The sequence below is a fragment of the Aphanomyces invadans genome (genome assembly GCF_000520115.1).
Source record: "Aphanomyces invadans strain NJM9701 unplaced genomic scaffold supercont1.6, whole genome shotgun sequence".
Taxonomy (NCBI): domain Eukaryota; phylum Oomycota; class Saprolegniomycetes; order Saprolegniales; family Verrucalvaceae; genus Aphanomyces; species Aphanomyces invadans.
This window is the reverse complement of record NW_008580151.1, coordinates 1,733,693-1,756,717: the sequence shown is the minus strand read 5'-3', so window position 1 is coordinate 1,756,717 and position 23,025 is coordinate 1,733,693. Positions and strand designations below refer to the sequence as shown.

Sequence of the window (23,025 nt, the reverse complement as noted above, 5' to 3'; positions counted from 1 at the left end):
GTGTTGTATAGTTCGGACTACTCGTTGGGGTACATCGACTTGCTCTTGAGCCCGGACGCAGCCCGCCGCACGCCACAGATCCCGCCGCCGCCGCTACTGTTTGTCGCGGCCGGCCATGGTTCGTTCCTGTGCCCGTTCTACCTGGATACGAACGATGCCTGGCTCCGCGCCGTGCCATCGCGAGTCGAAATCCTTCGGGATTCAGTCTGGCTCGAGTTTGTCGCGGCGCTCAACCAGCACCTGCGCCTTTTGTCCCCGTCTGGGTCCATCGAGAGCATATTGGACCACGTTGAAGCATTCAATTCCACCGACATGCTGAACGGGCACACGGTGCGTACCCACAGCATGATCAGCGAGGAGTTTACTTGGGGTGTAGGTCGAGTTTGGTGTGTTTTCGTGGAGGTCGCTGCCAAGCGACGAGCAACAGTCCGCCTTCCGCCCCGCGGCAGTGGTGACTACGCCGACGACGCCAGACGAGTGCTTTGAACGAGTGTTTGAATCGAAGCCGTTGCCAGAGCACTCGAAATGGGCCATCTACGTTGTCCCGAACGACCGCCGCCATGCCCATCGCCACCTCGAGCCACCAGCCGCATCCTCCATCTCCGCCGCACCTCGGACCACACCGACATCAAAGCCCTCACCTGCTGCCATGGCCGAAATGAGCTCGATTCGATACGCAGCGCTGTACGCCCCCGACCCAGCGACCGTCCCTTCGACAAACACAACACCCCTTCTCAGCGCCGACGACGATGACGCTTCGACCAGTCGGTATCGTGGAAACGTTCTCGCGCGCCGCACGATGTCCATGGACATGTCAGCATGGACTTCTTCCTTTCTGGCCCCGTGGTCGAATGTCCCAGTGGTTGCAACTCCGTACCGGTGGCTGTTGCCGTACTCGCTCCTCCTTCTCCTGTCGATGGACTTTTTCACGATGCTGTGGATCTTGATCGAGTACTTTTGCATTCAAGTGCTGGACCCGATGGCCAAGAGCACAGGATGCTCCCAGGTGCGTTCAATCGATCTCCGTCGACAGGATGGATGAACCAAGGCGGCGTGCATTAGGTGGCATTCGAACTCGTCTTGCTGTGCATGCCTGGCGCAATCGTGGGCGCTCCCGTCCTCGGCATCGTGTTTGTGCTGCAGCGGCACTCTTTCCTTGGCCGTTTGGTACGGAGTCTCGACTTCGAAGCATCTCACCTGACAACGATATAGTTTGTCTTGTGGACCCATGTGTGCTGGATCAACATGCTTGGCGCCCTCGTTTGCGACGCAGTGTACCACGCGTACCTCGGGGAGTACGTCCTTGTGCTGGTGCTGGCTGTGATGGCGATGAAGTACCTGGAGACGCATGTGGCACTCTATGTGTTGGCACAGTTTGAAGGGAGCCGCATCGGCCGAGGATGGAAGGGCCTTTTTACCACCCAGGAGTACTACGATGCCGCCTACCGCCGCTTTTAATTTACCTTATCTTCGTCGCTTTGACGATTCCGCAGCTTCTCGTGCCAGGCGCTCGGCGCGCAACTTGTCCATGAGTTTCGACGATTTCGAGCCTTTCTTCGACGTGGAGCGAGTGCTCGACGTCGAGTCGGGAACGTCCTTATCACGAGTGCTCACAACTTTATCCCCCGCGAAATCAATGCGCTTCAACACGACTGGTTTCTTGGCTTCGAGAAACGGTGCAGGACGTGTGAGTAGGGTTCCCATGGGATCGGCAAACGTGTCCCGTTTGTAAGCGTCGTCGTGCACGTCGACCCTGTCGTCATTTCTAGCATGTGCATACCACGGCAGAGTTGGATGGCTCTTCTTGGCGTCCTGCTGCTTGCGTCGCTGGGACGGTGGATGTTGGGATCTGTACGCGGGATTCAATTCTCCCCCCAGTGCAATACCTTCTTCGTGGAACTCTTTGGGGTTTGGAGGGTCAATGAGCATCTTGTTGTGATACTCTTCTGCGTCTTTGAAGAAGTTGATATGATTCAGTTCGGACGGCGGAGGCACGTTCGTTGTCGTTGCTTCAGTTGTCGACCTGGCCCTCTTGAGGTGTTCGACACGACTGTCCAGGTCTCGCTTGCGCTTCTCCCGCGTCTCTTTCTTTGTCTTTTCTTCATGGAGACGCTCGTCACGGCGGACCTTTTCGATGTTCTCGCGAGTCCAGACATGCCACTTCTTGTGTCCTAAGATGCGCAACCCGCCGCCGCCCATGATGGTTGTGCCTCGTCGCGGTGTACGGATAATCTTCTGCCTTATGTAGAGAACTCCTAATTTAGGCACTCCAAACCGCGAGACCCCCAAATGCCGAATTGAATAAGGCTCATGCATATTGCATAACACCTCAAACCACAAACACGTTCGCTATTCCTTCGCACGGTCGTACTATATTGCGCCATTGGGAAGTCAAAGTTGTTGTGGTGGTGATGTGAAACGCAGCGCCCATTGTCCTTTGGCGCAGTTGGAAGTGCAGCGGTCGCGTAAAGGCACTTAAATTAGGTATATTCTTTGCAAAAATTGCTAAATTAGGACAATTTTGTAGATCCGTTGTGGTGCACAGGAATTTATCCGGATATCCTTTTCAGGTTCAACTTCGCTGGGGAAAGCGGACTCAATTGCTGTTGTAGATTAATTTGCACTTGATATTTGTATCCAAACTCACGAAATTTATTTTATCCCAGTCAGTGCGGTCAATCACTTTCTCACTTTCGACCGTCAGGCGAACAGTGCGCGGCCTTCGCGCATCTTTGGACTGCCATGTCGTCGACGCTGGAGATCAATGGTGATGAGCCAACGTCTTTGCCTGTAGACGAGGTCGAGCATGTCGAGGCACCTCCTGCTGTCAGCGCAACTTCGCACCATGAATCCGACGAAGAGTACGAAGAAGAATCCGACGACGACGATGATGACGACAGCGCCCCATCGTCCTCCGTGCCTGCCGCATCGACGCTGGACGTGACAGAAGACGAAGTTGTCGTCGCGCCATCGACGTTGCTGCTCCGTCAGCGATCGCATTTGCAGTCGACCGACGCCGATGTTGAAGAAACGCTCGAAGAGTACTTGACGTACGGCGGCGCCCATCCCGATGTAGTCAAGTTGCACACGGGGTACGTCCCATGGACAGAATCCGTGTTGAAGGAGTACGAAGAAAACACGGACAAGGGACTCGTGGACACTGACGTCCCAGCGAACCGTTTGTCTGGGGTCATTTACGCGCAGAGGTTCTGGGTCACACTGGCCGGTTGGGGACTTGGCTTTGGGTCGAAACCCAAGCTGCTCGTCCTGAGTCCATTGAACCTGTTCGCGCTGGATCCATCGAATGAACAAACTACTGACACATGGGCATACTCGGACATCAGCGAAGTGATTGCGACGGACGCTTTATCGTTCACGATCGTCACCAAGACGACGAATGCGCGGTCGACGTACATTTGCAAGGACAAGGAGACTCGCAACCAGTTCTTATCATCGTACTACCAACTGTACTACCGCGACCGACCGAACGACAAAGAGCAAGCGGCAACCCTGTTCCAGACACCGACGTATGTGATGAAGAAGCGCAGCAAGACCAAGGGCTCTGCCGCGAGCCCTGTAGACACGCTCGTGTTGCTGGAAGTGCGGCGCGCGTCACTTGACCGGTACAGCTCCCCATTTCTGTTGTTGCTTGGGAAATTCGATCTTTGGTGACATGGCTTTGTGCAGATTGGACCCCAAGACGAAGAAACCCATCGCGTCGGTGTCGTTGACCAGCATCTTGAAGGTCCAAAAGCTACAGAACGAACCGCACGGGTTGGTGCTGTACTTTCAGCAGGACAAGAGCAACATCACGGCGACCCGGTACACGTGCGAGGAGCGTGAGGCATTCATCGGAGTCGTGATCAATAACCTCCGGACGATCGTGAAGGAGCCGCTTCTCGTCCAGGAAGTGCCGGACGCGGCCGAGTACGAATCGCTCGTGTACCCGTTGAGTGAGCCCGTGTCGGTGTTGTTTGAGATTCCCGTGCTTCGACGCAGCAAGCTCGCCAGCGCCCGCGACAAGAAAGCAATCATGTTGGCGCTGACCCGGTCCGGCATTTTGGAGCGCGATCGTGCCACGCATCGCACCCTCGCGCGGTTTTCACTCTCGGACGTCTTCAACATTGTGTTGTCGCCCGATGAACCGGAGAAGTTTTCGATCGAACTCAAGAACGGCCGCACGAGGCGCTACACGTGCGTGTCAACGGCGGCGGCGGTGCGCAGCCCGCACGTTGGCCTTGGCCTCGAACAAGTGACAGACCAACGCGTGAAGGAGCTCCAAGCGGCCGTGATGGACCCGTCGTTTACGTCCCATCCGTCGTTTGCCACGGCGGGGTCGACAACGTTGCTGACGCCGACCGCGAGCCGCAACTTGTTTGTGACCAACTTGTTTGAAGTGTTTTCGAAGAACAAGAAGCACGTGTCATGGTCGACGGAAGAAACTCCGCTCGGATGCAAAGTCGGCGGGTGGAGCAGCGACTGCAACGCCGAGTGGGAAGAAGCGTTGCTCAAGAAATTGCTCGTGACGTGGAAGAGCTCGCACGACAACCAGTTGTACTTTGACCAGTTGTTCCGGTTCCTCGAGCAATTCAACAAGAACGTCGCGGTCGGCACCGTCTCGTCCAAATACGTGACCAAGCCCCTGGCGTGCCTCTTCAAGATCGTCGACCAGATGCGGGAATACATCAGCTTGAAAATCAAGGACCCGTCGAGCAACTCCCATGCCGCGATTCCGTCGCCGCAACTCCAAGTCGCGCTCCTGCTTGCGATCCAGCGCTTGCTCCACACGAGCTTTGGCTTCCAAGAAGTGCTCCGGAAAGAATACCGCAAGGTGATTTTGATCGTGATGGAGTTTTTGTACTCGCCCGTCGCCGAAGTGGGCCTCGCCGCCGCCCAGGTTCTCAACTGCATGGTTGTCAACTACTCGAACGACAAGAACAGCGTCAAGATGGAGCTGGCGAACCGGAAGGCCGTATTCCACACGGAGAAGCGCGCCAACCTGTTTGTGAACCGCGTATTTGACCCGACCGTCCAAACGTCCAACCTGTACGACGTCGACGTTGTCCCGAACCCGCTCATGAACCGCGTGCTGAGCTCCACACTCATCGGCCTCGACTTTCTCGTCCTCCACTCGATTTTGACGACGATGGAGGTGTGTCTTGCGTCGGGGAAGCGGTCGACACCGGAAAAAGTTCATCGCGACTTGCTTAACGCGATGCACATTGACGACTTTGCCCACCATCACACGTTGTTTACGCTGAATCGGTCGCTTTCGTTTGGCATTGCCAAGGCGTCGTCGATTCTGGTCAAGGTCCACGTCCTCGAACAGCCATCGGAGCTCGTCGAGCAGATTCAGGACTTTGCGCGGACGCAAGGGGCTCTCCTCTGGCAGCTCTACTTGAGTCTCAGCGGCCACGACCAGAGCCAGCGTCGCATTTCGTCGCAACTGGTCGCCCTCCTCACGCACGAAAACCCGCGGTCGTCCAACTTAATCCGCAACATCTTTCCGCATGCCCTTCTCGGCGATATTCCGCCGGAAAAGTGCTCGTACGACGAGTTCGGTCGCCGGCTGCCAGTATTGCTCCCGTCGTCGTCGGCTGCCCCGGCAAACAACGCAATCAACACCATCGCCCTGGCCCCGCTTTCGAATGTGTCGGACCTGTCGGCCGTCCGCTTGACCGCTGCCGCGACAATTCTTGCCGTGCCGGACAAACCTCACGACGCCACTACGTCATTGCAGACCACATTGGGCAATGCCGACGGTACGGACAAGCCCGTCCTCGCCAGCGACAAGGTGCACGCTGGCGTCACGTCGCGGGCCCACGTGGTCGCCACTACCAAGTGCGTCGTGCTGTTGCCGGATTTCTTCGATAAGCTCCGCGCAGTGATTGTCCAAAAGGACTTGAAGTGGGATTCGCACAACTTGGCCGAGCTCCAGAAGCGCTTGATCGACGAGCTGTCGGTGTTTGACCTGAACCGGCTCACCTACTTCTACTTTTTGCTGTCGAGTCCCACGGACCGCAATGAAACAGCCCTCGATACGTCCATGGAGGGCGTTCGCCGCGACGCTGACGCGCTCTCGAGTGCATTTCCGCCAGTGTTTGGCGGTGCCGCCGCCAACGCATCCAATGCCGCTTCCATCGACCCATTCGACAAGGACGACGATGGCACCGACGACGCCGTAGCCAGCACTGCTGGCAGCCACGAAGCCGAGCATATTGTAGCGTCGCCCAAGCCGTTTTGGTTCCTCAACTGGAACGCAGACGAGTTTATCGTCGACTTCACGTGCTTGGAGCACGAAGTCCGCGTCGGAGCGTACTACCTCAAGGCACTCTTCAACAGCCAAGGCGATCTTGCAGAAGATATTGTCGACGTTGAAGCGTTCATCACGTTGCTGTACTTCCGCGTGCTGGCCACGGACGACGAACCCGTGCGACTCTTGTGCATCAAGACCATGACGGCGCTGTACAACAAGTACCCGTCGGACATCCGGTCGCTCGTATTCCTCAATCACTTTTTCCGAGTCGCGATGCGATCGCAGTGGTCACGCACGTTGCGCGGCCACGTCATGCTGTTTGTCGAGCGAGTTTTGTCCAGTGCCGTGAATGTGACGCGATTCCTGCACGAATCGACCAACTTGGAGCTTGTCCTGGCGCTGCTCCACGAAGTAAACGCTGTTGAAAACGATGACGAAGCTACGAGCATCGTCCAGACATGCTTGATTGTCCTCATGAAGCTCGTGCACTGCCAAACGTCTGACCAAGAAGAACTCACAAAGACCGAATACTTTTTGGGCAACCAGGCCACGACCACGAGTGCCGTGGGCCCCGTGAGTTGGATCAAACGCTTGCTGGCCACCCATTTGAAGTTTCTCGTGACGCTCTTGGACCATCCGAACCGCGCCGTGTTTCGTAAAGTGATTCACGTATTTCACCTTTTGGTCCAGAACAACGAGTCGCTCGTCCCGTCGCTGCACACGACGGGGCTGTTTTACTACCTCTTGCGCAATGCCCACACCGAAGACGATATGTTTGTCGTCGCCAACTTTCTCACGACCATCCATTTGCGCCAGCGGCCCGTACACATTCCACCCGAGGAGCTGGCCAAGGTCCTGGAGCATGCAAACCCGACGCCGTCGTTCACGCAACGATGCATGAAGAGCTGGTTGATCAAAGTGTTGCCCGTGTCGCTCGTGGCGCAGCTGGTCCGCCACGGACCGAAAAAGTTTGCCAGCGCATACTTTGCCACGACGAACGACCCAGAAACGCTCTGGAACGCCACGCTGCGGGACCAAATGCTCGTGCAGGTTGACGAATTCATTGCCAAGCACACGGCCCAGGGCGAATTCCACCTCGCGGTCACTGAAGAAGACACATCGACGCCCCTGATCGTGTACCCTGAAGAAGTGTACAAGCTGCAAGTGGATCAGTACTACCTGCACAACCTCCTGGACGACGTGGCGTTCCCAAACTGGCCCATCAACGACCCCACCGCGTTCCTCCGGGCCCTCATGGACGCCGTGCAGTCGTGGGTGTATCCGTCCCTGGCAAAGCTGTCGTCGTCCGATATCGTCATGGTGTTTGACTCGATCTCTCTGCTCTTCCGTCGGTTTTGGGCCACGCTCGAGCCCAAGTTGCACGATCATCTCAACTTTTCGCTCCTCCTGCTCGCACTCAAAAAGTGCAACGACATGCCGACGCCGCAGTGGGACGTCTTCCTCAGCGCGCTCGCCGTCATCACGACCGCATGCAAGTCGAGCGCGATCATCAACTCGATGAAGGACACCACCGTCGTGTCTGGGCTCCGTGTCATGTACGATGCCCTCGAACTCGCCCACAACCACCGCGGCAACGACCTCACCCCCACGCGGTTCCTCCTGCAAGCGTTTAACTCGATCGTGCACCAGCCACTCGGCCGCGATGGTCTGTCGTCATCGCCGTCGCTCTCGATCTTGCCGTTCCTCCAGCCGTACTTGGAACTCACGACACCGTCGCAGGATCTGACGGCGCTGTCCCTTGAAATCGTTCAGGGCATGTCGCTCGGCTCCACCAAGTCGGACGAACTACTGGACGCCATGGCCAAGCGCGGGGTGGTCTGGTACTTGGCCCCGATCATTGTCGACTCCCCTGGCCCCACGCGCACCCGGACGTTGGCGGTGGAAGCGCTCAAGGGCATCCTGAAGCCGGAGAACGCGCCGGCACCAAGCGCGCGCGGCCGAATGCAGCGCACGATCGATCAGATCTTTACCCGGCCGCTGATCGACCTCTTGTTGAGCCAGAGCGACCCGGACATGTTCCTTCGTGTCGTGTCGCATGACGTGAAGAAGCCGCACATGATGTGGACCGACTCGATGCGCGCGCAGCTGCTGGCGCTGTCGACGGAAGCGCACTTGTCGTCCAGGGAGTTTGTCCTCCCCGACAAATTCTTGTACGATGCGCAGGACTCGGAGCTCCGCGTGGCCGACATTTACGTCAACTTTTACAACAACGATCCCGAGAGCGGCATCACGGCGCTCATCTCGTCCGGTCTCGCAGACGAACGCACGGGACGCGGCACGCATGTCACCGACCAGCGCGAGATCCGAAAGCGCGTGATGGCCAACTTGTTGAGCTCGCTCTCCCACGACATTGCCGGCGTTCGCGCCCGCCCCGACACCCTCGAGAAGACGATGCAAGACCGCATGCTCCCAGTCGTGACGGCTGTCCGCAACATGCTGCAGTACACGGCGGAAATGGATATCCAACTCGTCGACGTGGACGGGATCGTGACGTTGTTTGCCGGCCTCGACCACGACGAAACCAAGATTCGGTTCTCGACCGAGAAAGCGCCATTGTTCCAGCTTCGTGTCATGGAGTGCCTCCATGTCGCGATGTTCTCGCCCAAGTGCATTGAAAAGATCGCGGACAAGGTCCCGCTGTACGTGAAGAGCATGTTTTCGACCGTGTACACCCACCTGCCCAAGCGAAAGGAGTCGGATGAAGGACAGCTCGCCCGTGTTGCGCTTCAAGTGCTCGGCAACCTGTGCCTCGTCCCCACGTGCATCGACAAGCTCGTCAGCGGCATGGACCCCGCTTCGTTGGCCAAGTAACTCGACCGTCTCGACGACGGTGTTTGCATTCTCATGGTGTTGTATAGGACGCTGCCGCTCATGTCTGCCGGCAACAACCACCAAGACGTCGAGCTTCTCTTGAACATTCACACGACTGCGTTGAAGCGACACACAAACTTGTCGATAAACTTTGCCAAATCCCCCGCGATGGGCCCGATGGTGACGGCGTTGCTCAACCTGCTGTCGGCGCCGGACGCGATTGCTGGCAACACAAAGGCGCCGATCGCGCGCTTCCTCTCTGTCTTGTCCATCATCCCTGGCAACCAAGTGTCGGCGCCCCTCCGCGATTCGAAAGTATGGAAGGACTACACGGCAACACATGTCGTGGGTGGTGACAAGTCCCAGGATGCGTCGGCGGACGTGAAGAAGTGGCTGTCGCTACCGCTCGCCCCCGAGCTGCTCAAGTTCAAGTATGCCAATCCTCAAAAGATCGGCATCCAGCTCGCGTAGGCGGCTGTACCGCGCTCTCTGTATCGAATTCTGTTGCATATTCCCATGTCCTCATCGCGCGGCGGCGGCACACTGCATTGGTGACGTTACAAAGCGTGACCTGTGACAATCCATCCCTGTTCATATTGATTTAGAAAGGTCATCACAGCCAATCAGCGTGCGACGAACGCCCCAGGCATGTGTCGGGCTGTCCCATTTTCCCTGGTTTTAACAACCTTGTGGTCCCCTCTTGCAAGGGAATTGCCTCAAATTCCCTGAACATAAGGACACCTCTACATTGTGCCCTAACGATTGGTGACCGCGTTTTGATTGGTGTGTCGCCGAGAGTTCAACTTCTTTGCATTCTCGCAACTTGACCGCCAGGTTCACCATGCTCTCGAAACAAGTGTCCTCCGTGCTGGTGCAAGCACTTCGCCGCTCTGCCGTCAGCGGAACCAAGGCCCTTGCCATGCGCCGTGTTGGTGCGTCCACATCGCCCGCAGTTTCGTTGGCGTGCCGCGCGTTTTCCCACTTGCGCTTGGAAACCGTCACGACGGCCACCCTCGTCCCAGATGAAGACGACGATGTGGACAATGTTATCGACGTTGACGACGCGACGACGACAACGTCCGGCTTTGTCGATCAAAAGCCCTTGTCGGACTTTGACCTGTCGCCGCAAACGACCCAGAACCTCGAACGCGCAGGCATCACACATCTCTTCCCAGTCCAAGTCGAATCGTTCTCGACCATGATGGAAGGCAAGGACATCATGGGTCGGTCCAAAACGGGCTCTGGGAAGACGCTGGCGTTTGCTCTGCCCATCGTAGAACGTTTGCTGTCGACCCCTGCGACACAAAAAAGAGCTCCCCGCGCGATTGCTATGTTGCCGACGCGTGAACTTGCACAACAAGTCGCGGATGAATTCCGACGCATTGCGCCGCAACTCCGCGTCGCCCTCGTTGTTGGTGGTGTGTCGTACATCGGACAGGAGAACGAATTGCGCCGCGGGATCGACATCTTGGTCGGGACGCCCGGCCGCGTTGTCGACATGATGGACAAGGGCAACTTGGACCTGTCCCACATTGAAGTGAGCGTGTTGGACGAGGCCGACATGATGCTCAAGTTTGGTTTCCAAGAGGAAGTCGAAACGATCCTCGGCGCCATGCCCGACACCAAGCAATGTGTCATGTGGAGTGCCACAACGCCCCGATGGGTCCACACAATTGCCCGGCAGTACTTGAAAGATCCCACGATGATCGATCTTGTCGGCGAAGACAACTCGAAGCTCCCGGCCACCGTCTCGCACAAAGCCATCATGGTCACGCGCGACTCCAAGGACCACATCCTGGAGAGTATTCTCAACTTGTACTCGCAAGGCGGCCAAGCGCTCATCTTTACCGAAACCAAGCAGGAGGCCGACGAACTCGTATCGTTTCTTAGCGCCCGCGCCAAGGGCGTCCGTGTGTTGCACGGCGATCTGTCGCAAAATTTGCGCACGGCCACCATGAAGGGATTCCGCAATGGCGACGTGCGCACGCTCATCTGCACTGACATTGCCGCGCGCGGCCTCGACATTGCCAACGTCGACCTCGTCATCCAGTACCGCCTGAGTAACGACCAAGAAAACTTTGTCCATCGCGCGGGGCGCACGGGCCGAGCTGGCCGCAGCGGCGTCAACGTCGTGCTATTTGAATCGCGCGACATTCGCGACGTGCGCGATTTGGAATCCAAGTTTGGGATGACGTTCAACCACGCTGCCGCGCCGCTGCCGTCGCAAATGCTGAAGCATGCGATGGCCACCGTCACCGACAAGCTCAACAACGTTGCGTTTGACGGCCGCAAGGCGTTTGAAGCCATCGCCAAGGAGCTGCTCGCAAACGAAGACGAGCGGGTGCACGTTGTCAGTTCGGCGCTCGCTTTGCTCGCCGGATTTGATGCCAAGGGCCCCACCGTGTACTCGATGCTGACCGCGCAGCCGCATATCCAAACGCTGAGCTTGGTGGGTGATCGTTCGTGGAACGCGGACGCGATTTCGTCGTTCCTTCAGGAAGTGCGCGTCACTGTGCCGTACTCGCGCGTCGTGCGCGGCGACAACAGCACGTTTTACTTTGATGTGCCGCACAAGCACGTCGACACAGTACTGGAGCACGCCGAAACGAAGAACGTGGTGGTTGCCCCAGTCACGGAACTGCCCAAGATCACTGTCGGCGGTGTCCAGCGCTCGTCCACTGGTCGGTCGCAGGGCAGTCGCTCCGGCTACGGAAGCAGCAACAATTATCGCTCGCGTGACTCCAACTACTCGAACGGCAGCCGCCCGTGGAGCAACTCGTCGAATGGCCATCGCCCCACCTACGGCAACTCGCGCTTCGACAGCGGGTTCTCTCGAGGTGGCAGCAGCTCGCCCCGCAGCAACTCGAGCAACGGCCAGCGCAGCTACGGCGGTCGCAAGTCGTCGTACGACAACAACCAGGGATGGGGAGGGTACAGCAGCGGCAACTCGTCGCCCAAGGGCAAGTGGTTGTAGGCCCCATAGAAACTATAGAATTACTCGACTAATTGGAAATATATTGGAGCATTGTGTTATTTCACGTTGTCGGGGACCCATACAAAAAGAAAGATGATAAGTTGTAAATAGATAACGCCGATCGAGGCAACTACAGGATGAGGCGCTTGGACGTGATGGGGACCGAACCGGACCGATGCCGCAAGAATGGCCGCACTGCGTCGGACGCGATCTCGCACGACGCACTGCGCTCGCCCTTGCGGTTGCGTGGCGGTACGGTCGCAAACGGTGTGAGCGATGGGGCGCCAAGGACGTTGGCGAGGGTGGCTTCAAAGAAAGTCTGGTTGTGCGTGCACAGGGGGGCGTGGTCGCGTCCGACGGCGACAACATCTTGAAGAAAATACGACAATTCTGTGGCGCGTTGATCGGCCAGTTCGGGCTGGATGCCATCTTTGGGGAACCAGCTCTTGGCAGGGAAGCTACACTGCTTGAGAGCAGCAAGACACGGTTTGCACCGATTCTGGTCGTGCGGACATTGGCACGCGGTATCGAGTTCCTTGAGAAGCGCCGCGCGGAAGGCTGCAATCGCGCTGTAGCGGCGCATGACCGTCATGGATTCGCCCGAGTCGTCGTCGAGGAGTTCGAGATGGTAGTACACAACGCTGTTGGTCGTGTCGATCGTGTAGTCCATGATGTGCATGGAGAGGGAGTGGACGTTGAATACGCTCATGGGGGTGGTGGTCGTGGCGGCGCGCAAGTGTGGCAATGGCACACGCCCGTCGGCGTCCGCGCACATGAAACCCCTTGCCACCGAAAAAATACTCTGAAATTTCGAACGTCGTTTGGATGTGCAATTGCGATCTGGCGAAATCGGCCCAATCCAACGACGCCATGGGGATGCGTTGCGCGCCGTTCCAACTTTCGCCACCGCGGCGGTGCGACCTCTTTGTCGCGGCGAGGACAGGCCATGTTGACATACCAACTGGCGCATGGGGCAGTGCCGAGTCTAGAGTCCTTGTCGTTGGCCTTATGTGGAGATGTCCCGTCGCCTGGCGTTCTGCCATCGTTCCCGTCTGGGAACCACTCTACATGTATATATGTGCTCCATTGTGCGAGTCAACCTCGCTCTTCCCCACGGACAACGCGCCAAGAACCGCCCTATTCCTACAACCGCACACCTCTTCCACACCTTCATCTACACATGGATGTATACACGTCGACCATGGATGGAATGGTCGTCCGCGCTGGGTCTGCGTCGTGGGACCAGAGGCCGTAGTTCCCGTTGTCTCACGCCACCCGATGCATTTATTATTCCAGCTAGACGCGATTTGTGGCGCCGACGACGTTGGTCGGGTCCACGTAGCTGTGGATCTTTCGGTGGAAGACGTCGTGGAATGGCCCCATGAGTCGCTCGAACGTGGCGACGTCCATCGAGAGGCAATGCACGACATCTGACGTCGCGATCACGCTCACGGCGCGCTTGGACTTTTCCGTCAGTGCCTGTCCATGCCGTGAGATCGCGCGGGCCAAGTGCATGGCGTACCTTTTCCCCAAAGTACCCCACAGCCTCGACGTTGCCGATCGGAGTCCTGTCGCCAGTCTCGCCATGCGTCAAGACAAACGCGCACGTGCCTTGGATCAAAATGTAAAAGTGAAAGGACGCGTAGTTGGCGTCGCCCTGCTCAATGATCACGTCGCCGGCGCGGAACGTGACGGGTTGCAGGGCGTCGGCGATTGTCGACACCTCGGACGGCGTCAAGTTGGCCATCTATGGCATGGTGAGATCGTGCGGTCGAGAGAGCGCCATGTCGACGTACGAGGTCCATGCCCGACAGGAACTTTTCGTTCTGCTCGGATCGCGACTTGTTGGCAGTGACGACAATTCGCCGAAACGTGTCGCGGTCGAGAGCCCACAACGCACCGCTCGACACAGCGACGACAGTAGCCGCGCGGGGGCTGTTGTACATCAGAGCTAGTTCTCCAAACGTCCCTTCGTTCGAATAATGGAACACGGGAACCCCGGGGGTGCTGCTCTTGTAGACGTCGAATTCGCCGTTGTCAATCACATAAAAGTAATCTCCTTCGTCGCCCTGACGAAAACCGTTCGCGTCGGAGATGCATTTCGTGGAAGGGGAGAGTTACCTGTTTGATGATGGTGTCCCCCGCTTGCACCTTCCGCTCTTCCATGGCATGTATGACATCCATGAGCTCTTCGGACCCGAGCGAATTCAGCATAAAATTGCACGCGACGGCACACTTGATCCGCTCGATCGTTGCAGCAGACTTCGGGACGATCTTCTTCCCTGAAGCAGGCTCCTTTGTACTAAGCGAACCCGAACTACGCAGGTTCATCGAGGTAAGAGGAACTTGCCGCCGTCAGCCGTTGAAGTTCTCGCACCTCACCGACGAACGCCGTCCTTGGTTGCGCGCGCGAATGCGGCGTTTGGTTTCGTCGTCGTCGCTGGTCTCCGTATCTGGGGAAATGTCTTTGATGCACCTTTTTTCACCCACGGGTGTGCCGCCCGCTTCCATCTTGCGGCAACACAGATACCGGCAGCACTTGTTCCTGAGCGTGGCGAACATGATGGCGAAATGGCCCGACCCGCGATCTTGAACGCCATCTCTGATTGGCTGATGTCATGCTGACGTCCGAAACTGCTATCCGGATAATTCACAATAACAAACACTTTCGAGTTTGAGAAGAACGGTTGTCTTTAAACTTGTTCCCTACTCCAGAAAGACGAGCCAGAACCTTCGTGAGATAGAGTGAACAGCGGCCATGCCGTGCGGCGTTCTCCGGCGACATGCTCTACTTGCATCGATGTCATGTAGAATACTCCATTCAGCTTAGTGACGATTGACAGTAGTGAAAGCGTTGATGAAGTGACTCACATATGTGAACGATATCAACAATGAAGGATTAGTAGTACTAATTCCCTCTCCTAGAGTACTATCAGGGACATTTTTACAAAATGGAGGTTTTCTTCGAAGTCAGGACACTGTCCCATGCTTCATGAGGCATTCATTGAGGAAAGGAGTAAGGTGAAGACACCTGACCATTAACAGAACGACATGAGGTGCTTGCGAGGTCAGAAACCTTGATCGCCCTTAGCATCAGCACGCTTGCATGCAATTGGGACGAACACGGATGATTTTCGAAATCCGGATATTGTTATCCGGCGTTCGACCCAGCCGATGGCCCAGTTTTTGTTTCAACCCCACAGCGGCGGCCGCGGACGACGATGGTCAAGGTGTTCCTGGGTAATCTGCCGTTTGGAGACGACAATGTGCTGGAAGCGGACATCCGCGCTCAGTTCCAAAAGGTACATGCGTCTTGCATGTGTATCTCGACGATGCGATGAATTCGTGACGAATGCGTCCGTCTAGTATGGCGACATCGCGGAGGTGATTCTCAAGAAAGGTTTTGCGTTCTTGAGCTATTTGGATGAACGCGACGCGGAAGATGCTGTGCGCGAAATGGACAACTCGGACTTTGGTGGTCGAAAGATTCGTGTGTCTTTTGCCCACACAGAGGACAGCAAACGCAGTGGTCCACAGAATGGTGGAAGCATGGATCGCGCGCATGATCGTGCCCCTCCCAAAGAAGGATGCACGAGTTTGTTTGTGGGCAACATCCCCCCGGACACGACCATTGAACGCGTGAAAACCTTTTTCGAACAATTTGGACGAGGTATCGTGTGCATTGGTGTGTGACCATGGGGCAAATATCGTGCCATGGATGGGTCATGAGCCTACTCAGCTGGTGTGCCGTGGATGGAATGGATGCCGCAGCAGCAACAACGCCAACCCCTTCTTGTGTCTGTGGCGAGTGCGCCGTCGACTGTTTGTTCACCTATGGTGTTTGTGTCACAGTGGTCAACGTGAAAGTTCTGCCCCAAAAGACCAACAACCCCAATATTTCCGCCTTCATCGACTTTGAACAGTATGGTGCTGCCGCCCGTGCTCACGAAGCGGACTTGAAATACGAAGGCAAATTTCTCCGCACCGACTTCAGCTCGAATCGGAGGTAGTCTTTGCGTTGTGTGTCGACGATTCGAGATACCCGTGGGTGGCCATCGTATGTGTGGTGGATTGTGTCCTTGGACGAGACAAGTGTAACACCCGTTGGTTTATCCACGTCGACCTCGAGCGCTCATGCTGTCCTTTGTCGAGAGTCGTGGCCCACCCGTTGTTGTCTGTCCTTTGTCGAGAGTCGTGCCCACCAGTTGTTGTGTTCACTCTGTGTAGAGACAACCGTGGTCCTCACCCAAACAGTCGACGGGATGACTTGAGTCGCAGCAGGCCCAACCAATTGGATGACCGAAAGTATAGCGACGACCGTGGACGTGATTATGACCGACGCCGTGACTTGTCCCCACCGCCTCGTTCTGCCTTCAATCGCTCCCGCTCTCGTTCACGTGATCGCTCCCGAGGAAGTCGCGATGATCCTCCTCGAAATGACTCATTTCGTCGTCCAGACGACCGATTTCATGGGTTTGACGACCGACGAGATGGTCCCCAAAGAGATGGTTTTCGTGATCCGCAACGGGACGATCGCAGGGATTATCCACGTGATGATCGTCGGGATATCCCACGGGACGATCGACGGGGTCCTCCACCTCGAGACGACCGTCGGGACTATGATCGCCGCGACGACTTTCGTGGACCACCATCGTCTCGTGATGACAGACGAGACGCACGGCCCCCTGCCACCGAGCCACTACGCCCATCCGGTCGAGCATTGTACGTCGCGTGAACATGTCTTCTTCAATTGGGCGTCACGGTTGACGATGCTCCAGGTCTCCGAAGCGAAGTTGGTCCCGCGGCCGATCTCCGATCCAGCGCCGCTGATTCATTTTGCATTTGGAAAGCGCGAGATCTGAGTTTACATTCCGGATAATATGACTTTTAACCGGAGGCATCTCCATACACCAATTGATTCGAGGAGGTGAAAGAATTCGAGAGCATGCAACGTCTTGCGACCACGATGTTGCGCCCTCTGGCGACCCTGCGCCGCCCTGCCGCATGCTCTATGCAAACTGCGCGTTTCTCGAAGCTGAACGTGCCAGTGACATCGACTCAAGGACGACGGAATGACTACATGGTCGTAGAAGCGGACATTGCTGGCATGCAGAAAAAGATTCGTGAGCTTTACTCGTACGTGGATAGTGTCGAACGGTCTGTAAAGGGTGCGCAGCTTGACTCTGTGTGCGCATGACTAGGAAAGGCGACTTTGTGTCTGGCTTGGAGATGGCCGAGATCTGCCGCGATGCCGTGCGTGATCACTTTGGCGACGATCATCCCGTCTACGCCAGCACACTCAACAACTTGGCGTTGATGCAAAAGAACTTGAGTCAACTGGACGAGGCCATCGAGTCCTACGAGGCAGCACTTCGAGTGTACAAGAGCTGCGTGGGGGAGAACCATGCGTCCTGGGCTACTACATTGCACAACTTGGGCGGGGTCTATCGATTGCAGGCACACAGCTTGTCTGGTATGAAAAAGGTTGAAGGACTTGACCATGCCCTTGAATGCTTTGAAGGTATGTTCTTCCAGCAGTGACAAGGACTTATGCTTACTGCTTTGTAGAATCCCTCCGTGTTCGCCGCGAGATTCTTGCCGCCGACCATCCAGACATTGCCATGAGCATGTGCAATGTCGGCATGCTGTACTGGCACACACACAAGAAGGAAAAAGCTGAGGAAATGCTCGTGGAAGCTGTCGAGCGCCTTGAAGCCAAGGTCGGGGCGACTAGTCCACTCACTGCGCTCGCATGGAACAATCTCGGCATCGTGTACAAGGAGCTTGGGAAATTCGACGCCGCCATCGAGTTGTTTGCTAAGGCTACCGCCGTGCGTAAAGCAGCCCTTGGGGAATTGCACGTCGAAACCATCACGACAATGCACAACTGGGCTGAAGCGCTGCGCGCCAGCGGCCGTGACGACGATGCTGCCGAGATCCAAAAGACCATCTTGGACTTGGTGGGAGACGTCGAAGAAGTAGATGAAACCAAAGGCAACAAATGATGGGAGCGGCGTAGTGGACGGCAATGCTGCATCCCAAAACACAACGTTTATTCGTCGACGTGAAATCGCCTTTAAACGTTGTAGTTGAACACCCATTAAAGAGAATATTTTTTGTCCACGAGGAATATTTAGTATTTCACCTGGAAATACATTCACAGTATTTATTACAAGTACTCCGGAGCAGACAACGGGGATGAACTCGCCCACAGTTGCACCACAGAAATTTTATTCAAATGGTGGGGAAATATTAAGCCAATCACAGCTCTAGTGTTCGACTCACTTTAATTGGAGGAAATATTCCTATCTAACACTTTTCATTGGGTTATTCAAATAATCCGAAGTAAGAATTTCAAAAGTCCATCCATGTCAAAGGGCACACTGTCTCGACGGCGTGCGCCACCCCGACGCAAGCCGCTGTTAAAACCGTATTGTCGCTCAACACTGCTTGCAAATCAAAAACAAAAGCGATACACTATTGGGACAATAAAGGCTCTCCTTAAGAAACACTCAACGCTCGGGCCATGCAGCAGTGACCGCGAGTTCGCACGACAGGAGAACATTCCCATAGCCACTCTACGAGGTTGGTTACATCCTCTGTGGAATTTCTTGAAGACAAATGGATGCAGGACAGTGAAGATTATGTTGTGCATTTGCAAAATCATTTTCGTTGATTTTCGTGGACTATTTCAATAAATGCCTTAAAATTCGCATAGAGTCGCCGTTTGATTGGGCGAGAGCGAAACGGCCATTTTTCGAAAACGCCGCCGACCAGTTGCCCGACATGTCGGCATCGCGAACCCGCGGCAGTGTGACAGGCAGCCGAAAGAGCCGTGCCATCATCAGTCCGCCAGCATCCGCCATGTTTCTGACGGAGGTCCAACTGAATGATGCCGGAGGTGATTCAGACGACGACGACCAACGTCTCGAGCAAGAGTTCCTGTCGAACCCCCTCACGTCGTACTACAAGAGCGACCCTGAAAAGGGTTTTACGATGGACATAATGATGATGATCGACATGGCCAAAGTCGGATCTCTGCGGGAGGAGTTCCAGCGAAAGGAGCGCGGGCTGTCGGTCGGTGAGTTCGTTCACGTCATGCTCCGGTTTGTAAAGAGCAGCCAAAACGCGCAAGACGACAAGTCCCACCTGCACAAGTTGACGGAACCGCAGCTCGTCGCGTACTTGTGTGAGCTCTTTGCTCAGATCGACATTAACGGCGACGGGTCCATGGAGTGGGAAGAGTTTACCTCGTTCATCGTGGACACCGGGCTCGAAAGTCAACAGCCCAACTCGATTCAGATGTACCATCACTCGTCATGGGAAGACACGTCAAAGCACAGTGCCACGATTGACCGCATGTACTACTTCCCCGCGAATGACCGCCTCGCTGTGTGTGAGTACGGCACGCAGAATCTCAAGATATACGACGCGCGGTGTGAGCTCCAGCGCGTGATCAAATCGCCGGATGGGTTCGTCCTGTGCGCAGAGTACATCGACCGGGTACGACGCACGGACCATCCGTCCGTCCTCTGACATCACACGAGGATGCTCATATGGAACGCGATAGCTCAACCAGTACGTCGTCGCGTCGTCCGACCTCCAGCTGCGCTTCTACGACGACACGAGCTACCGCTTGATCAAGAGCTGCCATACCCCCACGTCGCAAAACTGCCTACGGTGGTACACCCAATCCAACATGTTGTTTTCCGCTGTACGATTTCGTTCGTTGCTTCCTTTTGACGTCAACGACGGGTAGAGTGCCAGCGGCATTATTTACGCGTGGGACGCCGATCGCATGGAAGAGAAGCATCACATGGGCGGCATCGGGCGGGACGGCCGCGTCCTCACGCGGTCCCATGACGGCATCGTGCTGGACTTGCTCAACGTAACCGTTATCCATACATTTTCCAAGTTGATGACGTGGCCTGCTGAAATTAGTTGCCGACGCTGGAGACTCTCGCGTCGGCCAGCATGGACAAGACCGTGCGGCTATGGGACGTCAACACGGGCAAACACAAGCAACAGCTTGACGGGCACATGAAGGGCGTGCGGTCGCTGGCGTACTCTGCCGAGTACCGCTTCCTCGTCTCAGCCGGGTTCGACTTCGACGCGTTCGTATGGAACCCGTACGTGGATCAGCTTATTCTGCGGCTACACGGCCACCAGAACTCGTTGTGCGGCGTCGAGATCATCCCCGACACGCCGCAGATCATCACGGCCGACATCGGCGGCGTCTTCAAGGTACATCGTCTGCAATACCATGCGATCGAGCAATGGCACGAAGCAGGTTTGGGACATTCGCAATTTTGCGTGCATGCAAACGTTCACGGCGGAAAACGCCAACATGACCGACATCAAGTCGTTTGTGTCGGTGACGTCGCACAAGCGGCTTGTGGCCGGCGGCAAACGGGTGGGTACAGCGAGCGAGACACGAAGCTGACCACGTTGGGCTCGACGTCATAGATGACGCTCTTTGACTACGAAAAGCTGCGCAACCCCAAGCTCACGGACGACTTTCCTGTGTTCCAAGCACTCTTCAACCCGATTTCACTCACGTTTATCACGGCGGCGGGCACGGACATCAAAATTTGGGACGCCAACCTGGGCAAGCTCATTCGGATTTACAAGTACGCTGTCCATTGACGGGTGGCGGCCAATGTAACCCATTGCTTCAGGGGGCTGAGTGGCACGGACTTGACCGCACTCTGCCTGGACAACCGCAGCCGCAAGTTTCTTGTCGGCGATCACGAAGGCAACATCAAAGTGTACGACTACCTGAACGGCACTTATATGAAGTGCTTTGCCTACCCGGACATGGACAACAAGGCGCACGCGGCCGAGGTGTCGCGACTGTATTACTGTAACGAGTATCGCACCGTGATCAGCACGTCGTGGGACACCAGCGTGTGCATCCACGACGAAAGCGACCCCGACCGAGGCATTTTGCTGCGGCGGATGACGGGGGGCCACACTGGCGACATTACGAGCCTCGGTTTTTCGTACAACTTGTCGCTTATCGCAACCGGGTCGGTCGACTGCACCGTCCAGATCTGGGATTACGAATTTGGACGGTATGGCCGACATGGTCGCTCAAGTGCCGTCGCTGGAGGCAATGCGTTGACTGCTGTTCCTGGATTAGGTTGGACGCCACGTGCATCGGCCACACCACTGGCATCGTGAGCCTGGTGTTCCTCGATCCGTACCCGCTCCTCGCGTCATGCGACCTCAGCGGCAACGTTGCGATTTGGGCCATGCGCCCGTCCAAGTACAAGGGGAAATGCGTGTGTCGATTTCGTTTGCATAACCCACTGGCGTCCAAACTTGTGTCGAACCCGTATTTGGTCGCCGTCACGACGCATATTCAACACGTCACGTCAGCGTCAAGGCAGGAGGGTGGCGATGCCGCCGGGGCGTCGTCTCCGTCGGTATCTGCCTTAATCGATGCGTACTACTTGGTCGGTGGCGACGACAAAGGCGGACTGAGTGTGTGGGACGTCCTGCCCCTTCTCAAGCGCCTCGAAACCGAGTTTCAACTCGTCCCAATCGAGAAGCGCGTCGAGTGCGCCAACCCTCAGCGCAACTTGCGCGTCCACGCGACAGAGCTCGTGAAGAAGTTCAAGGAAGGCATTGAGTGGCAAGCATATTTAAACCGAGAGCCGCAGTGCACGTTCCATTTTGACGGCCAAATGCCGCTCGTCCACTTGACCATGCTCGATTGTGCGTACCAGTGGCAAGGCCACGACGACGCTGTCTACTCGGTCCAAGTCATCGTCGACAATGCGACTGTGACGCTTCTCACGGCGTCATACGATCGGCTCGTCAAGGTGTGGACTTTGACGGGCACCCCTCTCGGGTCGCTCACTCAAGGAGACATGGAGTTGGCAAGACAGCCGTATTCGTTTCCGATCGACTATTCGTCGCGCGAGCTGGACAAGCTGAGGCATGCAAAACCCGTCATCAAAGAAGCAAGGCACATGCAGCACGAAGAAGATTTGGCGGCGTACAAATCTCAACAAGCCAGGAAGAAGTCGGTCGTAGCGCCACCGGGACGAACAGATTCCATCGACGATGTCGACGGCACCGACTATTTATTCGAGGCGACGCCAACTACCCTGCCACCTCTTCAAAAAGCATCCAAAGGAACCTCTTTCTGGGCATCGCGAGGTCGAAAGGGCTCGAATCGGGTCAAACCTGTCGACCAGAAGCATGCAGGCAGGTCATTTCGATCCTTGCTAAAGAAAGGATAACGGTGCAGCCGCAAGACCACACCATACTCGCTGTATGCCTTTCAGCCGGCAAATTCATAGGATCAACAGACTCGTGCCAACCTGCGCTAGCTTTCAAGGTTGAGAACGCCATCACACCACATCCAGCAAGTTTTGTGCATCTGTACGTTGTGTCGACGCCTGCGTTATGGGGAGTTGGCAGGAAATGCCACGTTTGTTTAACCAACGAACCTCATTCTTATTGGCGGAGTTATGTAAATTTCATTTGATTGGTTGAAATTCTTTCCGCTCTCTGATTGGTGTAACCCTATGCTTTTGAATTATGATTGGTTGAGAGAATGGTCCAATGAGCGTTGACCCAAGGATTAGATACGTCGTTTGGGGAGTTGCGGGGATGGACCGCGGGTCGTACTTCCAGGAGTTCATGCGGTCGAAGGCGCTGGCAAAAGCATCTACTGGAAAGCAAGCTGTAGAGGAGACGAAAAAGCTCCTCACCGACCGTGGCGCGTACATTTCATTCCTGGAAATCCAACTCGAGCGTGTGTCGGCAGCATGTCTCCACACAAAGAGCCTCGAGACGCAAATTCACGACATGCACGTTCAGATTGAAGCGACCGACGCGAAAGTCGCGACAGTCGCTAAATTGCTCAAGATGCACCAGCAGCATACCGGAGACCTCATGCAAAGCAACACCCAGGACATCGGGACGATGCAGTCCCTGATAGAGACGATCC

General features: G+C 56.1%; 11 protein-coding genes across 21 annotated transcripts in view; 8 read left to right on the top strand and 3 right to left on the bottom strand.

Annotated features, from left to right (window-relative positions):
• H310_04174 (hypothetical protein) overlaps positions 1-2,221 on the top strand; it is a 6,377-nt gene extending 4,156 nt beyond the window's left edge. For 3 of the 8 annotated variants that reach the window (XM_008868395.1, XM_008868389.1, XM_008868394.1), the window contains 4 exons: positions 12-330; positions 377-1,006; positions 1,063-1,167; positions 1,213-2,221. In XM_008868395.1, coding sequence (XP_008866617.1) covers positions 12-330; positions 377-1,006; positions 1,063-1,167; positions 1,213-1,458 — 1,300 coding nt within the window. In that variant the 3' untranslated portion in view covers positions 1,459-2,221. Of the gene's footprint in view, positions 1-11 lie in introns of all 8 variants that reach the window. The other 5 variants (XM_008868390.1, XM_008868391.1, XM_008868392.1 and 2 more) reach the window with 5 other exon arrangements.
• H310_04175 (hypothetical protein) lies at positions 1,229-2,218 on the bottom strand. The gene has a single exon (XM_008868396.1). It carries the CDS (start codon positions 2,197-2,199, stop codon positions 1,465-1,467), a length of 735 nt encoding a protein of 244 aa, XP_008866618.1. The 5' UTR covers positions 2,200-2,218; the 3' UTR covers positions 1,229-1,464.
• Positions 2,222-2,742: 521 nt separating the features above from the next.
• Positions 2,743-9,559, top strand: H310_04173 (hypothetical protein; the record flags this gene model as incomplete). Its single annotated transcript, XM_008868387.1, has 3 exons — positions 2,743-3,623; positions 3,688-9,084; positions 9,136-9,559. 3 exons carry the CDS (start codon positions 2,743-2,745, stop codon positions 9,557-9,559), a joined length of 6,702 nt encoding a protein of 2,233 aa, XP_008866609.1.
• Positions 9,560-9,929: 370 nt separating this feature from the next.
• Positions 9,930-12,062, top strand: H310_04172 (hypothetical protein; the record flags this gene model as incomplete). Its single annotated transcript, XM_008868386.1, has 1 exon — positions 9,930-12,062. One exon carries the CDS (start codon positions 9,930-9,932, stop codon positions 12,060-12,062), a length of 2,133 nt encoding a protein of 710 aa, XP_008866608.1.
• A 23-nt stretch (positions 12,063-12,085) lies between these two features.
• On the bottom strand, positions 12,086-12,886 carry H310_04171 (hypothetical protein). Its single transcript, XM_008868385.1, has one exon. The coding sequence runs from the start codon at positions 12,835-12,837 to the stop codon at positions 12,193-12,195; it is 645 nt and encodes a 214-aa protein (XP_008866607.1). The 5' UTR covers positions 12,838-12,886; the 3' UTR covers positions 12,086-12,192.
• Positions 12,887-13,283: 397 nt separating this feature from the next.
• Positions 13,284-14,655, bottom strand: H310_04170 (hypothetical protein). Its single transcript, XM_008868384.1, has 5 exons — positions 14,440-14,655; positions 14,184-14,379; positions 13,859-14,131; positions 13,585-13,809; positions 13,284-13,541 (listed from the first exon to the last, which is right to left on the bottom strand). The coding sequence occupies exons 1-5, from the start codon at positions 14,622-14,624 to the stop codon at positions 13,359-13,361; spliced, it is 1,062 nt and encodes a 353-aa protein (XP_008866606.1). The 5' UTR covers positions 14,625-14,655; the 3' UTR covers positions 13,284-13,358.
• A 628-nt stretch (positions 14,656-15,283) lies between these two features.
• H310_04169 (hypothetical protein) lies at positions 15,284-16,072 on the top strand (the record flags this gene model as incomplete). Its single annotated transcript, XM_008868383.1, has 3 exons — positions 15,284-15,364; positions 15,429-15,732; positions 15,915-16,072. The coding sequence occupies 3 exons, from the start codon at positions 15,284-15,286 to the stop codon at positions 16,070-16,072; spliced, it is 543 nt and encodes a 180-aa protein (XP_008866605.1).
• Positions 16,073-16,357: 285 nt separating this feature from the next.
• H310_04168 (hypothetical protein) lies at positions 16,358-16,892 on the top strand (the record flags this gene model as incomplete). Its single annotated transcript, XM_008868382.1, has 2 exons — positions 16,358-16,784; positions 16,841-16,892. Coding segments are annotated over 2 exons (477 nt in total), but the record flags the coding sequence as incomplete, so codon positions are not given.
• A 68-nt stretch (positions 16,893-16,960) lies between these two features.
• Positions 16,961-18,212, top strand: H310_04167 (hypothetical protein). Its single transcript, XM_008868381.1, has 3 exons — positions 16,961-17,198; positions 17,264-17,583; positions 17,631-18,212. Exons 1-3 carry the CDS (start codon positions 17,008-17,010, stop codon positions 18,065-18,067), a joined length of 948 nt encoding a protein of 315 aa, XP_008866603.1. The 5' UTR covers positions 16,961-17,007; the 3' UTR covers positions 18,068-18,212.
• A 616-nt stretch (positions 18,213-18,828) lies between these two features.
• On the top strand, positions 18,829-22,343 carry H310_04166 (hypothetical protein). Its single transcript, XM_008868380.1, has 8 exons — positions 18,829-19,565; positions 19,633-19,776; positions 19,822-19,950; positions 20,004-20,306; positions 20,353-20,475; positions 20,529-20,692; positions 20,741-21,136; positions 21,205-22,343. Exons 1-8 carry the CDS (start codon positions 18,849-18,851, stop codon positions 22,310-22,312), a joined length of 3,084 nt encoding a protein of 1,027 aa, XP_008866602.1. The 5' UTR covers positions 18,829-18,848; the 3' UTR covers positions 22,313-22,343.
• Positions 22,344-22,685: 342 nt separating this feature from the next.
• Positions 22,686-23,025, top strand: part of H310_04165 (hypothetical protein) — a gene marked incomplete at its 5' end in the record, with an annotated part of 2,661 nt that continues 2,321 nt past the window's right edge. For all 4 annotated transcript variants that reach the window (XM_008868377.1, XM_008868379.1, XM_008868378.1 and 1 more), the window contains one exon: positions 22,686-23,005. In XM_008868377.1, the coding sequence (XP_008866599.1) occupies positions 22,686-23,005 (320 nt within the window). The remainder of the gene's footprint in view (positions 23,006-23,025) is intronic.